Source organism: Podarcis pityusensis (assembly GCF_964106645.2).
Source record: "Podarcis pityusensis genome assembly, chromosome: 1".
In the NCBI taxonomy this organism is placed as follows: Eukaryota; Metazoa; Chordata; class Lepidosauria; order Squamata; family Lacertidae; genus Podarcis; species Podarcis pityusensis.
The window spans coordinates 115,236,057-115,253,162 of record NC_138028.1 but is presented as its reverse complement, the minus strand read 5'-3'; the positions used below and the strand labels follow the sequence as shown (position 1 = coordinate 115,253,162).

General features: G+C 43.1%; 1 protein-coding gene and 1 long non-coding RNA gene across 10 annotated transcripts in view; one reads left to right on the top strand and one right to left on the bottom strand.

Moving 5' to 3' along the window:
- The first annotated feature begins 5,749 nt into the window (after nt 1–5,749).
- Nucleotides 5,750–9,605, top strand: LOC308458655. 2 transcript variants are annotated; one of them, XR_013977609.1, is made up of 4 exons: nt 5,750–6,038; nt 6,670–6,787; nt 8,644–8,782; nt 9,126–9,605. It is a non-coding gene; the product is annotated as an uncharacterized lncRNA (long non-coding RNA). The 2 variants fall into 2 exon arrangements; XR_013977610.1 differs by having other exon boundaries at nt 5,750–6,388.
- ZNF385B (zinc finger protein 385B) overlaps nt 9,051–17,106 on the bottom strand; it is a 190,421-nt gene continuing 182,365 nt past the window's right edge. For all 8 annotated transcript variants that reach the window (XM_080971330.1, XM_080971327.1, XM_080971329.1 and 5 more), the window contains 3 exons: nt 14,361–14,539; nt 13,332–13,433; nt 9,051–10,439 (listed from right to left, as the gene is read on the bottom strand). In XM_080971330.1, coding sequence (XP_080827456.1) covers nt 10,215–10,439; nt 13,332–13,433; nt 14,361–14,539 — 506 coding nt within the window. In that variant the 3' untranslated portion in view covers nt 9,051–10,214. The remainder of the gene's footprint in view (nt 10,440–13,331; nt 13,434–14,360; nt 14,540–17,106) is intronic.

Sequence of the window (17,106 nt, the reverse complement as noted above, 5' to 3'; positions counted from 1 at the left end):
TTGACTAAGGAACTGAGAAAAAGAGATTACCTCAGCTAATTGTCTGGTTTTGCTGTTAATGAAAACTACTGAAGCCAACTGTCCCATCGACAGGCATCAGAGTTGCAAAGTGGGGAATTAGCCTAAGTGCCTTCTATGAATGTGTGTCTTACAAAAAGGAGAGAGAGAGAGAGATGCAGCAACACACATTTCAAATTTTTAGCAAGTCCATTTGATGTTATTGAGGTTCAGCACTGAGAATATTGGAACAAAACTGTGGTTTTTCACAGCAGTGGTGTGAAGATTTGTGACTGGTTTTAGAGCCCATTTTCTTGGCTACTTGTCAAAGGTGCTAAATCAATTCTACAGCATCTCTCTTCCCCCACCCAAGTTTTTCCCCCAATCATTCTCTGCTATATGTAATTATATGTGATTTTCCTTCATAAATAACTTAAAATATATGTCCACCAGTGGATGTGAATAGACAGCAATATACATAGTATCCTAGAAGAGTGGTCAGAGGCTACTTCTAAAGACAAGCTGATATGTTGACCCAGGACATTCAGACTTTAGTGGCAATGTACAAGAACTTGATAGAATCGCAGCTTAAAACTGTAATGGGTCACCACATACAAAACAAATGAAGTATAACGGTAGTGAAGCTTGAATGTGGACCAATCACGGCCAATAATAATGGTCCCAATTAAGGTGCAGCAACCAGTCACCTACAACCTGTAACTTCAGATGTGGCTCCCTATTAAAGGACACATGTAGCCCCTTGAACGGGAGCATAATAATTGTGATCTCATGTGCCTCTCCATCAGTAATGCATGCTGTTCACCTCTCGTGTTGGAGTGCAATGCTTATTTGCAATAGGGCAGGGGGAGGAACTTTCATTGTGACTGACTCATCTATTTCTACAATGAAGGAGGCTTCCTAATGTGAATCTCCAGAACTAGGAGACCACCAGGGCACAACGGAGCAAGCCGGGCTGCTTGTTGCAGCACCGTGGAAAGCTCCAGGTGAGCAACTTGCTTTGACTATGGGCTTATCCACACTTCCGCTTGTCCTGCAACTTCCCCCCAGGAAAATCTGCTCTTTACCACTGAATCGGAGCAAATGTCAATTAGGTTTTCCATGGATCGACATTTGCTCTGATTCAGCACTGAAGAGTGTGTTTTCCCAGGGAAAGCAGCAGGGCAAATGGAAAAAAACATGTGGACCCACTCATGCCTAGAAAGCACAGGAAGAGCAGAAAACGACTCACACCCATGCTTTCTAGGTGTGAGAGAAGCAAAGCATAGATGAGCCCTCAGTCTGGGACTTGACTGAAGCCTTTCAGCTCCCCAAGTCCAGATAGTCCCTTTCAGGCTGCACCATTTTTTTGAGGGCAGGCTTGGAGCCTAATTCTCCTCCAAAGATTCCCACCAGGCTTCTTCCTTGTATTGTCCCTTACCTTTCTCGCCCTGATCTGGCCACAGTGATCCATGCAACGGTCACCTCCAGGCTTGATTATTGTAACTGCCCTGGCTGCCCTTGAAGCTGACCCAGAAACTCCAGCGGGGGCAGAATGCCGTGGCGAGGCTCCTTACGGGGTCCTTGCCGCGGGATCACATTCATCCAGTGCTTTACCAACTGCACTGGCTCCCGGTGAAGTACAGGGTCAGGTTTAAGGTGCTGGTTTTGACCTTTAAAGCCCTATGCCGCCTAGGTCCCTTGTACCTCTCCTGGTATGCCCCGCGGAGGACCTTACGGTCCACAAATAACAACACTTTGGAGGTCCCGAGCCTCAAGGAGGTTGGATTGGTTTCAACTAGGACCAGGGCCTTTTCAGTACTGGCCCCGACTTGGTGGAACGCTCTGTCACAAGAGACTAGGGCCCTGCAGGACTTGACAGCTTTCCGCAGGGCCTACAAGACAGAGCTGTTCCGCCTGGCCTTTGGTTTGGACTCTGTCTGACCCTTATGTTTCCCTCCCCTTATGGTCTTGATTTATCGGCTACTTTAAAATGAGGCTGCATTTTAAATTGCATTTTAACCTGTATTTTAAATTGGTTCCCCCCTCTCTTTTCCCCCTATTATGTATTTATTGTGATTTTATTGGTGTTAGCCGCCCTGAGCCTGGCTCTGGCTGGGGAGGGCGGGGTATAAATAAAATTTATTATTATTATTATTATTAGTATTAGTAGTATACTGACACAGACCATAAGAAGCTGCCATAAGCTAAGTCAGACCCTTTGATCATCCAGCTGATGTCTGCATTGACTGGCAGCAGCTTTCAAGGGCTTTAGAGAAGTGTCGTAGTCTCATTGCTGAGCAACAACATGCAGAGCTCAGTGGAGTGGGAGACCAGCCAACCAGTATAGTCTCTGAGGTGTACTTACCTGGAGGTAGAGTCAGTATCCAAAGTCAGGTCCAGTCCTGGGATTGGACAAACAGCAATCCACATGGTCAGACAGTCCAGGGGTCAGGGAATCCGATGATCATGGGGTCAAGGATCAAGACAAACAGCAAGGTAGGGCCAGGAACTACAGGGATTGTTACCAGTATCTGACTGCTTCTGGAAGCTCTGCTGAAGAAAGCTGAAGCCAGCTGGTTCTCATCAGTGCCTTCTTTTTTGTGTCCTTGAAGGCTGATCAGCTGCAGGTGGAGTCACTCCACCATCTCCCCCTTCAGGCTGCTGTTTAGCAGGTGAAGCTGACTCCTGGGCCCATGATAAGGGATATTTCCATTCCAACTGGATATGCTGGGGTTTGAACCTGGAACCTTCTGCATGCAAAGCATATGTTCCACCACTAAGCTATGATCCTTCCTAAGGGAAATGTGGGTCCCTGGAGCAGAAGTGGTGTTGGTTCCACAATGCTCTGCGGGTACGGACTACAGAAGTTCTGATTTGAGGCCATCTGATTCATGGGCTCAAGATCTGACCTGGTCAAGATGCTGGAGCTCAGGTTGGTTTCGTCCTCTGGTGCTGCTGGCCTGATGGAAATGGCCAGCCCCAATCTCTGTCTGGCTCAGAAGCCCAGGTTGCTGTTCAAGGGAGGGGTTTATAGCAATGCCCCCCCCCCCCGCGTTCTAACAATGTGAGAAGGTCCTCTGGTTTCAATCATGTGCAAACGAAAGATAATACCTTCCCCAAATACCTTCTCCCTTGCTTCAGATAAATGAAAGAAAAAGTTACAGGGTGAAAGACAGTTCAGCACAAAGAGTGGGAGAAATATGCAGACAAGCTCAGGGAAATGAGGGGGAAATTGTAAACTATTTGTGTTAGAAATATGGAGCTGCAAGCATTCGATCATTTTAATCTCCTCACTCAGTTGTGATAAGAGAAAAATATTCAGGCAGCTCCTTTGACGCAGGAGCGTAATCTTTCTTCTTGCATGCAAGTGTCATCTTCTTCATTTTATTTTTATCCTTCCTATTTCCTCAAAAAAGAAAGAGAAATTACCTTTCCTCTTCGCTGTGCTCCTATCGACCTCCCCTAAAGGTCCTCTTTTTTAAAATAAAATAAAATCTGTGTGTACTTTAAAGAACTCTGGTAATTTACAGAAGGTTTGGCTGCTGATAAACTACCACTATAAGATGCTGCAAAAGAGATCAGCTTTGTTGATAAAAGTCTTGAGAGGCCTCTTCTACCTGCTTCTGAAGTCCTCTGGAGAAGAGAAATCATTTCCCTGGTGCTATTTCACTGAGGCTGCATAAGCACCATGCGTCAAAAGCACATCTAAAACACATTTTCTTTCCAAAAAGATTCCTAGACACTATAGTTTGCTAAATCTGTGAGGGGTAAACTACAATTCCTATGATTTTCTTTTGCAGGGAGGGACAGATCTGCTTTAAATGTAGGGTGTGTATGCAACCTGAGATAGGGCACACCTCCATTACCATCGGTTTTTGATACAGTAGGAGTGCCTGGTGATTCCCAAATCGCCAATCCTCCTTTGCCCCTTCCAGCTTTCTAAGCCCTCTTGCTACTGCACTTTATGAGCCATACATTGAGGTGATTTACGAGTGCAGTTGTTCTACACAACTCCCTGTCACAATTTCCTGAACCTGACAAGCCCGATGTTTTAAACCTCCTTTGCTGAAATAGATGAGCCCACATAATTAAACCGCATTTGCTGGAATAGCAGATGCCATTTCATGATGTTTTGCCAGCTATACACTAAACCACCACTTCTCTTCCTCAACAAGGAAGGACAGTGCTGGCCACTAACTTGGATGGCTGCAAAAGAGAACTCAACCAAACCTATCCATTCTTCAGGAAATCAGCCCTGAGTGCTCACTGGAAGGACAGATCCTGAAGCTGAGGCTCCAATACTTTGGCCACCTGATGAGAAGAGAAGACTCCCTGGAAAAGATCCTGATGTTGGGAAAGATGGAGGGCACAAGGAGAAGGGGACAACAGACGATGAGATAGTTGGACAGTGTTCTCGAAGCTACCAGCATGAGTTTGAGCAAACTGCGGGAGGCAGTGGAAGACAGGAGTGCCTGGCGTGCTCTGGTCCATGGGGTCACGAAGACTCGGACACGACTAAACAACTAAACAACAACAAAGGGTATTCAAAGGCTCCGAGCCGCAATGGCGATGTTCTGTCTCCATTTTGGGTTAGCCTCATCTGCAAGGACTCACTCAGCCATGTTATTCTTTACCTGCAATATGAATCTGTTCAGGTGTGGAGAATATAAAAACAGACTGATGATAATAATACTGTAAGAGGAATGGGACAACAGAAGTTTTGTTGTTGTTGTCAAAATTCATTTTCAGGCACTCATCAGGAAGGATTTGATTTGCCATCAACTTTTTGAAGATTACATATCGCTCAATGCACTGTGTTAACACGCCTCCCCCCACCCCCCAAGCCCCCCACACATTCTGGGTCGTAAGTATCATTAATCAGTTTTGTACAGCTTGCATTAAATCATTTTCAGGGAGTAATTGCTGAAGTTGATTTATGATTCTAATGCCAAAGCTGGCAGTTCAGAAGCTCAGCTTGGCAGAAAGATTAAATGAAAGAAAGAAGGGAAAGAAGGGAAGGAAGGAAGGAAGGAAGTCTGTTTTCCCCTCCTCCATAGCGTGAAGACAAGCAAGGGGAGCGGAGCATAATGGCATCCTATTTACATCAGGCATGGAGATTTACAGACTGGGGACTGTCACAGGTGAAAAGAAGTTAGCTAATGAAATCTGAACTTGTGCCACAGAGACGTGGCATTGCTTGCCTCCAGTCTTCTTTCTCCCTGTGAATAATTCATTGAGGAACAACTTGTCACCTCTGAAAGTCAAAGGTAAATTTCCTGTAGATTTCTTTCTCTGTGTTATGTGTGTGCTTGTTTGCTTAATTGCTTCTTAAATATAAAAACGAAGCCAACTTCTAGGACCTGAGGCAGTTTCTCCCTCTCCCCCCATATATTTTTAGGGGTCTGGACCCCCTCAATGTTCAGAGGGTGTTCAGCTCTGACCCCTGGCTCCCTGAGACATCACAAATGTGACCTCTGGGCGTTGTGTTGGGCCCCCTCAATCAGCTTGCGAAGATGGCGTCTCTGGAACGAAGCAATACAAACACACAAGTGTGTGTACACACACACACACACAGAGAGAGAGAGAGAGAGAGAGAGAGAGAGAGAGATAACAACCACCCATCCACCACTCACTGACTATTTCATTCCCAAAGAAGGGGACCATGAAATAAAAAAAAGAATTAATTAAAAATATGGGGGGGGAGAACAAAGTTCAGAATCAAAAATTACAGAATCCATAAAAACAAATTCAGTCAATAACATTAACAGCTCTGTCATAAAGCAGACAAAACAAAAAATGTCAAAGCATTATTTTCAGGTGACTGGACCCAAGATTTGTAAAAGGGCAACTTTCTTTGCAATACTTCTCAGCACCATACATCATTTGCCCTAAATGTGTCAGAAGCAAAGGTGAGGCAAAATTTAAGCCACCAGGGTCACATCCAAATTATTATTATTATTATTATTATTTACATACCGCCCTACATCTGGAGGTCTTAGGGCGGTTCACAGAAAAGACAGGGCGGCATCACAGGACACTAGGTTTGTGGGATAAAGAGCAGAAGCCATTACTGTTAAGGATATTAGATGTTTAATTTTCCTGAAATGGGAATATTTATTTGTGTAGCTCTATGTATTTTAAAAGGGGGAGGGGTTTCTTTAAGGAACACCTCTCATGCGATTGTGAGATATTTTTTTGACAGTTAGTGAGTTTGTCTGTCCAGCTGTTACTGAATCTCCGTGGTGTGTCTGTGAGGAGAATACAGGACATTGTAAAAGACAGTTGTATCTCTGGAATAAGTCAGACAGAGGGTGATCCCTATAATGCAAATAGGGAGAATTCTGCCCAGGAGATTTCTTTATAAAGAATAAAGAAACAGCTCTTTGCTGAGGTAAAGAGTGAAGTGGAAACTAAGTGAGATTGGACCCATGCTTGTATGAACATGAGCATGTAAACATGTTCTTCATTTTGATATTTATTAAAAGAATCTATTTAGTTACCCAGAAGAGTTATTAGCCTTTTTGGCTCTAAGCTACTCTGCTACTTCACATCATGTTGAATTTTTCAGTTATCAAATCACAATTACCCTGTGCACTCCCAAATTTCCTGAAAGGCTAGTCATTTTGCAGACGTTCGAGAAGTTGAATGTAATTCTGAATCTTTTGAATGCAGTTGAATCTGAAACCCTTCGGAAGGTTCCGGATCTGCTGTTCATGCTTCTGAAGCCGCAGCGGTTGGGCAAGGTGGCTAAAATTTCAGGTGCGCTTTGGGGAATGACACTTGACACAAGGTATTATTTGTTTCTTAAAACTGTCTATATAAGTGCAAAGGGAGACCAATTATTATTTTGAGACAACTTTACACAGCACCAGAAGTACAGTCTTCTTCAATGAGCCTTCTGGGTCAGAGATAGTGTTAGAAACTGAGATATGATAGCTAGGAGCTAAAAGGCACCTTAAACCTAGGTTATGGGCGCAACAATGGAATGTCTAGGTTCATTTTTTAAATAACAAGAATATCAAGGTGAAAATGAATTGCAGCTGAATTATTATGCTCATTTTTCACATGGTCTAGTCCTTCCCCTGGCCACTCCCCTAATATTCTCGTCTTCACAGTAGCTGGAAGTGGCACGGCAGAAAAAGGTCCTCCTTTCCCTCCACTCTGCAGTTTTAATCTGAATTCTCAGGCACAGTACTGAGCCCAGAACTCAGAAAGTACTTGTGCTAATGAAATTCCCTGTCACAAAATGCGCCTAGAACAATGGAAGTTTCGAACAATGGTCAGAGATGGGCCAATGTAATATATTAGAGTTTATGTTCTGGTTCTCTCCATGCTGTAATATATTAGAGTTTATGTTCTGGTTCTCTCCATGCTGTAATATATTAGAGTTTATGTTCTGGTTCTCTCCATGCTGTTTTCAGGCTAAACACCTGCAACCCTTGTCCTAACAAAAAATTGGGATAAACAATAATTTATTATCATTATTAATTACCTGCCCTTCACTCTAAGGTCCCAGGCTTCTTTTTTCACCTGGAAACCATGCTGAGATCTCCCTCTAAAATGTGGCTACTTTCTGTTGAAAAGGACTAGCAAGAAGCTATGGGCACCAGATAGCTTGTGTAAATAAACAAATGTCAGCACATCCATTGTTGAGATAATGGATCTCTTTTTCCAAATGGCTAATACGCACTGTCCATAACCCACAGCAGAATATCTTTTTGAAGGAACTAAAACATGGGCATTTACCAGTTGCAGATCATCTTGCTCCAAAACTTCATTAGGCAAAAGTTTCCATTCAGTGTTTTAAAACTTATAATGCCAAAACAGATCCCCCTGCTTGAACAGAAATAATTCCACATCCTTTCACACATTTTCTACACATACCAGCCTTCAAACTCTTATGGACCATGTGTTGTAGCTAAGGTACAGTCCCTTCTAAAATCCCAGCAGCAAATGTGATTTAGAAATTTCCAAACATATGTGGGTGTACAACACAGGCCATTCATCCCAAAGTTCACTAGCTTCACCTGGCTATCCAAAATTAATTCCAGGTTGTTGTTGTTTTTTAGTGGCATTACTATGCTACAAATTAAGCAGTGTGATTCAACGATGCCATATGGCGAATGTTTCTGGGCCAGTGAGCCATGTATCAAAAAGACAGCTCCACTTGAACTATAATGGCACCAGACTGCTGGAGTTCATTTCGGAAGTGTTTTGTGCAGGGATGTTGAAAGGTGCTCAGGGCATCCAAAGGTGCTTCAACCACCTTATCCTATGCCAGGCACAGGCAAACTCCAGCCCTCCAGATGTTTGGGACTACAATTCCCATCATCCCTAGCTAACAGGACCAGTGGTCAGGGATGATGGGAATTGTAGTCCCAAACATCTGGAGGGCCGGAGTTTGCCTATGCCTGTCCTATGCCATGCCAAGCTCAAGTGCAGGGAAAAGAATGCTCTGCATTGTTCCATCCATTTCCAGGTTCTTAGATCATCATCACCATCTTCTAAAAAACTTTGCCCTCCCATTGGAAACAGTGGGAAGAAAAAGGGAGGGAGAAAATTAGAGGTGACTCTCAGCACATATACATTTTTAACCCTGCTTGCTGCTGCTCCCCCAACACAGCTCTTTTTCCCATACTGATGTAGGTGCTCCAGTTGAATGATCCTGTAGGTGACAGGGAGGACCTGACATTGGATCTTCTTCTCCAGCGTCAGGGAGGGAGACCCGATCTGTCCTATGGGCTCCTGGAATGCCCTCCCAAGGACCACAGAACCGCAGCCTTAGGTAGGTGTATCTCATACGGTTTTCCATTATTGCTTTCACCGAATTAAAAACACAGCACAGCAAGACATTAAGCATTCCACAGTGATATGCAAAGTACATTATATCCATGTATTCATAATTTCAGTCATTCATTAACAATGACGGTGTAATCAAGTGACTGTGCCGCTGTTTGGTAACTTCCTAGTGTGCTGTGCCGTAATGATGCTGTTTTCAAACAGAGGTCTCATTTAAAGGTTCCACGCGAATTCTTTTGCTCATTAATAAACAGTTTGCTATTTTTCCATGTTGTTTTATTAAAAACGTGCCTTCTTTAAAAAATACACATATATTTTACTCTTTACAGACTGCAGGTAAAGATGTTTTTGGAGATTATCCTTGTTGTCCCAAACGACACCTGGTGTGTCTTCGGTATCCGGATCACCTTTATAAAATGAAGTGGGGGAACCCAAGGGAAGAAAAGGGCCAGAACAGCAATATATTAAGAGAAGAGACACTTAATTTTATAAATATCTTATTTTCTGTACATTATTGCATTGGGAGCCACAACTCTATGTAGCGTCATCATATAGGAAAGAAGTTTAGAAATGGCAAATATATTTATGAATAAATACACTGGTCCGCTGCCTCAACAAGCGCAAAATGTGGTAAACATATAAATTAGGAAACTCTCTTTTGAAACGGTTGTTTAGCAACACCAGTGGGAGGGGTGTGGGAACCAAAGCAAAATAAGTTAAATGAAAATAGTAAATGAGTCACAATCTTAACGATCTCATATATGGCTTTCTTAGTCTGGATCTCTCTAAATAAAATGTTAAATTAAAGACATACATTAAATTCTTTAAAAGAAAAAGCTCCAGGGCTGCTCTGCTTCCAAACATTTACACGGCAACTAAAATGCTTTAAAATCGAAGGAGAGGTAAAACCTGGGTACTACACAAAATACACTAGCACGGAGCCCCAAAACAACACACAATCCCTAGCAACAGGAGCACATAGGAAATAAGTTGCAATCTGTTCTTGAGCTGTCGTCAGCAATTCAAGCATTTGTTTCACCTAGTTTTTGCTGCAGTGAGGAAGATCCTAGTTTTCAAGTCAGACAGGAAAATATCCCATGTTCTTTGTTTTTTAATGCATGTCGTGTGTCTAAGTTAAAAAGCAGATGAACCCTCGCTATATTTTGTGCACAATTAAACGTTTCGTAAACCATCGATCCAAGTTGTGTTCGTTGAAACAATCAAACCAAACCAACTCCGAAACAACAACAAGCCTCTGTTGTCTAGATTGCAATACCCGTCGATGCAGAGTCCCACAACCCGCTTTCAAGCGTTAGTGCCTTAAAAACGCAGTCACTGGAAAAATACGGAATCTTTATTTGCTTCCTCCGGTCTCTCTTCCAATTGGCCGTAGCAATGAGATGCTGTTGATTCAACCATCAGTAGGGTGCAAACAGGATAGATGTGGGAGTAGCTCGGATGGGGCCGTGCCCTGCCCTTAGGAGAGCCGTGGGTATTGCAGGTGTCTGGAACAAAGCCGCTGAAGGACGTGGAGGAAGAGTCAAAGCAGTAGATACTGCAGCGGCAGCGGCAGCAGCAAGAGGAGACGAAAGGAACGCAGGGGCCAATGGCTTAATCATATCTTTCTGGAATGCAAGTTTTGCCTACAGGAAGAAGGGGCGAAAAACATTAAATGGTAATTTCACCCATTTATGAGACCCACCAAAAAGGAGGGGGGAATCCACACAACAACAACAACAACAACAACAACAACCAGTGCTGTTTTTTCAAGAACAGTAAGTGCAGAACTCAACAAGAAGTTGTTACAGTCAATCTCTGGGAGACTCGAGGCAGCCCTGAACAGGTTTGACAACAGCCACGTTCACCACCTGCGGACGTGCTAAAAACTATGGCAAGCAGTCTCCCTAGCTGGTTTGGGGGTCGCCCCTGGTTCTGGTGCAGGTCTAATAAATACTCCCTCACCTCCCTCGTTCTCTTAGATTCAGGCAGTTGGCTAGGGCAGCTAGGAAGGGCCCTTGCACAAATGCACACACATGCAACGGCAGAGGCCTGGCTGGAAAGCTTAAAGCCCGCTGCCGCTACACAGGAGTCAGATTGATGAAAAGGAAATACAAATTGGCCCCGCCCTATAGCTTGACCAATTATAGCTAGGAGCAGCTAGGAGCTAAGTGGAGTCATAGATCTAAAAAAAGAAGAAGTATAGACTCAAATATGCAGGCCAGCTTCTGTTTTGACATGAAATGTTTGTGTCTGGCTTCTCAGAGGTATGTAAACGCAAGAAGCAGGAGGGGAGAGGTGCCTGAACTGTGCTTTGGCGTGCTCCAGCTGAAAAAAGCACTAATTATTATTATTATTATTATTATTATTATTATTAATTAAATTTTTAAATCGCCCTTTATGCGAAGATTTTAGGGCAGTTCACAATATAAAATGGGGGGGGGGGGACCGGACCAAAACAAATAAATGCCCCCAACCTCCACAGGGAAGACCAGCAGCAATGAGGGCCTTTTATCAGCTTGGGCTAGTTTACCTGTTCTGCCCCTACCTAGGAAAGAAAAGCAGACCTTGCCATGGTTACTTGTTACCTGCTTAAATGCAGACTAGACGAGTGCAATGCACCAAATGTGGAGCACCCTTTGAAGATGGTTTGTAAGTTCCAGTTCAGCAGCTTGTGACAACCAAGGGGTTCCCTTGCCCTCCTTACAAGCTCAGCTACATTAGTAAGTACGAGAGACAGCAGGGCCTTTTCCATAGTGACCCCATCAGTGCTGAACTCCCTCCTATGGGATGTACATTTGGCCCTTCCTTTTCTTCAGTTACTTTACTGACTTTTTTCTGTTTCAATTGCTAATGCTTATACATGCTTTAAACATTACTATTTGTTCGGATTTTGCCTGGAAAAGTGGGGTATAAATACCTAAGCAAACGAGTAAGTCCTTAAAATTCCACCTCCTCCTTTTTTAAATTTTCTGCCCAGGAGGTTAAAAACATCCAAGTGATACCATAACACTGTAAAGCAGACTGCAATTAGCTATTTGCATTAAGGTTAACCTTCTACCGAATGTCAATATCGCTGTGCATTATATGGATTAGCAGAACTGACCCACTAAAATGTTTCTTGCCAAGGTTAATGTGATTATTTTTCTAAAGGGCACTGACAGCCTACCATTACTGGCTTATTTTCTTCGTTTTCGCTTCTATTTGTGGATAGGAGTCAGCAGGTGATTTCCCCCCGACAGTCCCTGATACAGCTAAAATTAGCATGCACAAGTGGTTAATGCACTTTATTAACTGAGAAAGACGTGTATGCAGAGTCGCCTGATAGCACCTCTTGAGGTAGTCAGCTTCATGGACCCTGACTATACTTTCAGAGACAACAGTGATGGTCAAAAGTCCTGAAAACATTGTACAAGCAGCAATGTATGAAGTTGGTCCTGAGAGCTCACTGCCTGCTTACAGATACAAATTAAACACTTAACTGGGTCTTGTGCTCCAGCACGCACCTGCTTCAGCTCCCCTAACGTGAAACTAATAAGTGGATATAGCCTGAAGCATTTTAATTTTATTCTTTATAATTATGCAAGGATATTAGTGTTTGTTTGTTTGCTTGCTTGCTTCTAAAGGTCATTTGGAACGTGCTGCACTTTAAAACTGAGAATATACGTTCCTTAGGCATCCTTGGCTTGCAGCGCACCGTGGATGCACTCCAGGTTCGTTAAAAATAATGGTTGCCGACTTCAGTGGGGAGCCTCTTTCTGTAGGAGGCTCACACCCATCGTAAGAACATAAGAAGAGTCTGCCGGATCAGGGAAGTGGCCCAGCTGCTCCAGCCTTCTGGCCACGCAAGACCCAAGCAAACTCTCCCTTCCTGTGCTTTCCAGCAACTGGTATCTAGAAGCATCACTGCATCCGACCCTTAAGGCAGAGCATAGCCATCATGGCTAGCAGCCCTTGAGAGCCTCTTCTAGACATCTTCCCTAACACAGAGATGGTCACAGAATCTTCCAACACTGTATCCTGCACATGAGTGCCCACGAAAGAGAAATTACGTGGGGAAGGATTTCTACATTGCAAGATAAGCTCTGTTTTTTTGAGGACTTGGAACTATTCCGTAGCACCACAGTATTTTTAATAGCTGCCGTTGGAATGGGCAAGAGGAAGGTGAGAAACAATCAAGAGAAGTGCAGTGGAGTCTGTTCTGCCCTCTAGGGTTCAATTTAAGTATTGCCTGCTGTTGCCTTCAGTTGGAACCATGAGAAGAACGGGACATTGCAAAAAGGCTTGCTTAAAGGCAGAAATGTATTCCCCTAACGTGCACTGCTTTGGCCTTTAAAAGAGATGGAGTGCATTTCTAAAAAGAAAAATAAGACGCACTACTCGTTCCATTTCAGATGGTTTATTCCTCCCCTCCAGCAGCAGCTAACTTCCTTTGTGTGTGGACTGGCAGATTCACATTTGACATACACCTAAACTTGAATGCACTTGGAATCCCCCAGTTATGGAAAAATATAATGCTACGCTCAGGCAACACTTACTGCTAGAATACTTGGACTACGTTGTAGTTTGTTATAAGGGCTATATTTCGGTTTTGTAGGCTTCCCTGCAACTCTGTCCTTGTGTCTTCTGCTGGAAATGTGCTGGAAATGTAAAACAAAACAAAAAATGTTCAGTTTAAAAGTCATTGCCTAAAACTGGATGATATCTAATGTTAGCCATAATTGGAGCAAACTCAAAGGAATCAGGGGACTTCAGTTACACGAGTCCAATGATTTCAGTTGGGTTTGACTAACACTGTATATCACCTGCTGCAGTTATTGTGCAAATCTGTGAACTTACTCCAAGAAAATAAACTGCATAGAGCTCCAGCAGAAGATTTAGATTTCAGTAGTAAAACCCCTGTAAAACCATGCAACCGGAACATTTAGATATTATGATTGTACAAATCAGGTACATTTAAAAAAACTCCCAAACTTATTACTTAAAATCTGTGTATACTCAGATTTTCATTAGGAGACAATAAAATCAAAGCGATAGATTGTGCACCAAGAGAGCAAGAGGAGAAGGTGCTGGACGACAGCACTAGTCTTACCATGTGAAATTGCCAGCAGCAGATGGATGGTAGTGATCCAGGAAAGAAGGGAATTCTCATCCCTATATATTTAAGCACTGGGAGGCTGCAAGTGCTGCAGCCAGTACCATGCCGGCACACAGTGGCTGACTGGAATCATCCTAGCCTGTACACAAGCTGTTCTCATCAGCAGAGGAAGTGGCTCTCAGCCATTGGAAAATCCTGCCTAAATATTTTCAAACTTGTTCTTGAGCACCTATGAGGTTTATATATCTGCCAATTTAAAAGCTAAACCTGAGATTCAGGATCTGGTACCCTATTTTTGCACAAGGCAGCTGGATTCCTTTGCTAACATCTGGAAAGTGGAATTTGGTCTGCCAAATTAAAATTAGCCACTTAATCCGACAAGCGTGTGATACGAAACAAAGGACTCCCGTGATCTATGAATGTGGCATGCGGTATGCAAACCCAGTGATTCCTGATGCTGTCGCCATACCTGCTTAAGTTGGATTTCTGAGTTGACATGGACGTCACAGATCTCACAATGAAATGTTTTGTTCTGCAGTCCTGAGCCCATAGTGACATTCTGAGCCTTCAGCCTGGATCCTGGTCTAGGGTAAGACTTAATTGGACCAGCACCATTCCGAGCCTCAACCATTGTCTTGTGCTTGGAACCTGATGAGCCACATTGCAAAAGCATCAGAGATTGTTTCTCCCTTAAATGACCAACTAAACATTTTCAGCCGTAATACCATTTCCATCACTTTCCGTATTTACACATAGGGTAAATATGAAGGAAGGGCTTTGCTTTTTTTGTTACCTGCCCAAAGGCTTTTTTCCTTGGGTTTTTGCAAGTGAACAATATTTTCTTACAAGCAGTAACAAAACAACACCCCACCCACCAAACCCAGGAGAGAATAAAACAATGAAAACTTAACACATCAACATGGAAAGCCAGTATGGAGATGACTACATTATATACAGGTAAGTATAACTGCATTTATGTATTTAATCCATCCTTTTAATCAAGAAGTCCATATTTCTCTCCTTGGCTTGTGTAAGGAATCGTGTAGGTTGTTTTCTGAAATGTAAGAAATCAAGATGCACCAGGTAGAATAGAGAAGTTTGACTGCTTCTTTGCCTTCCTGGCACAAGGTTTACCAGTTATATTCTTGGCCATTGCAACCTTCCAAACATTATACTAAGCCTTTTTGTTCACCATGTGTAGGGAACTTGTGATGATGCTGGGCTCTTATCAGCCCAGGTCAAAATGGTCAATGGTAAGGGATGATGGAAGTCCATCTAGAAGACTCGTGTTTCCCATCCCTGTTCTGTGAAGTTAAGTTTTCAAATGTTTCTCAATGAGAAATCCTTTGCAGAACTGTGAGATTGTTCAGGAACCACCTATCATTACAGACACTGATTAAGATAAATCCTCTTTTGCCACATAATCCATAGTTCCAACTATATAGATCTTTGTGACCTTCTAAAAGAGTCTTCCAGAATCCACCACTTTAGAATCCTTGGCATAGGAGGAGGAAAATATTTCCCCCCAGGAAATAGAGTTTTCCTCACAATTACTTCCTTTTGATCTGTAAGTCATTTTTGCCATCTTAAAAAAATAGTTTTTCATTTCAGCACAAAGGAGAAGTGCTGGAAAATAATGTTCACCCAGTGCTACAAATGAAAGCACAAGAAAGCTGAAAAGCTTTCAATTCAGCAAAACAGATCACCTATCTGTTTTGCTGAAGTGAAAGCTTTTCAGCTTGTTCACCTAACAATGGAATTTCATGAGAAAACCAGAAACCAAGGACAGAACTATATGAGGGTTGGAAAACCCAGTCCTCCTGAGTTTGACTCAAAGTGCTTAATGTAGGGGGCAAAGGGGAATCAGTAGGCAGATGTGTAGGTGCTGGACCATTTCCTCCCATCATTTGATTCTCCCATGACCTTCCATTTTATAGATTCATAGAATGGTTGGAAGGGACACGGGGTCATCTAAGTCCAACCCACTGCAATGCAGGAATCTTTTGCCCAATGTGGGGCTGAAACCCACGACCCTGAGATTAATAGTCTCATGCTCTACCAACTGAGCTATCTCCATTTCCCCCCATTCATTCCACATTTGGCTCAATGACTGGAAATAAGCTTTATGGAAGAAGGAAGTTTCTCTGGGGAGATGTGGCAGAGAACTGGTGCACAAGGAAAAAAACCACCCACCCACTCCCTGACCATTAATTCTCCTGTTGCAGTCCACATTACTCTCAACCAGCAATTCTGTGTCTGGGAAACACCAATCGTGTTTCTAGGGTTCCAACAACTTTCAAGTTATGCAAGCAGCTTCTATTCACCAGAAAATAAGTAAGGACTGCATGAAAAAAGGCGCACAGGACTTTTGTTCTGCAGTTTGTTACCATCATGAGGGAAACGGAAGGAAAATATGGCTTCTTGTTATTGGTCTTTTTTTAAAGAAAGAAAAAATCAAAGGCACATAAACACTTTGAGGTATGAGATTCGCAGGCATAATTAAATTCTCCCACAGAAGCAATAGTAGGTTTTTAAAATCTATATTCTTTCAGTTACCTGGTTCATTTCATCTACTTAATACCACTCATGCATTACTTTTTCTTATGCATGTGTGATATTAGCTCACAAAGGCTTCTGCCACAATAACATACTTACACCTAGTTAAAATACTGGGGAGGGGAAGCAGATTTAAGACGTATGCTTACATCAATATTATTTATGAAGTGCTTTACTCATTCATACATGTTCTCATGTCCCTTGGAGAAAATACAAACACTTTACAATCACATCACGATCGGATGGTGGGCTTTTTTGGCCATATTTTATCAATACAAATAATCAAAATATTCACATAGGGAAAATACTCCACAGAAAGTGTAGGGATATCGCGGAGTGGGGCAGTGGGGTCTGGAGGGCGCACACTTCCCCGCCAGCAGGCAGCCTGCACGTGTGACCTTGGGGTGCAGGGAAACCACCCCCCCAGACAAGCCACAGCTGTCTGGTACATCGTTCCACCTATGTCTGACCTTTTGCGGTCTCAGAAGTCAGCGGTGTCCTGTCTATAAGTTTTTCCCTGAGACCTTTTGTCTCCATTCGTCATACACTGTGCAAGGGGAAAATGACGCTGTGGAAACAGGTGCCAAAATAGCTTTGTACCACCCCACAATCTCGGGACGGAAGATGTGTAAAGGTCACAGCCCAAAAATGTACCTGCC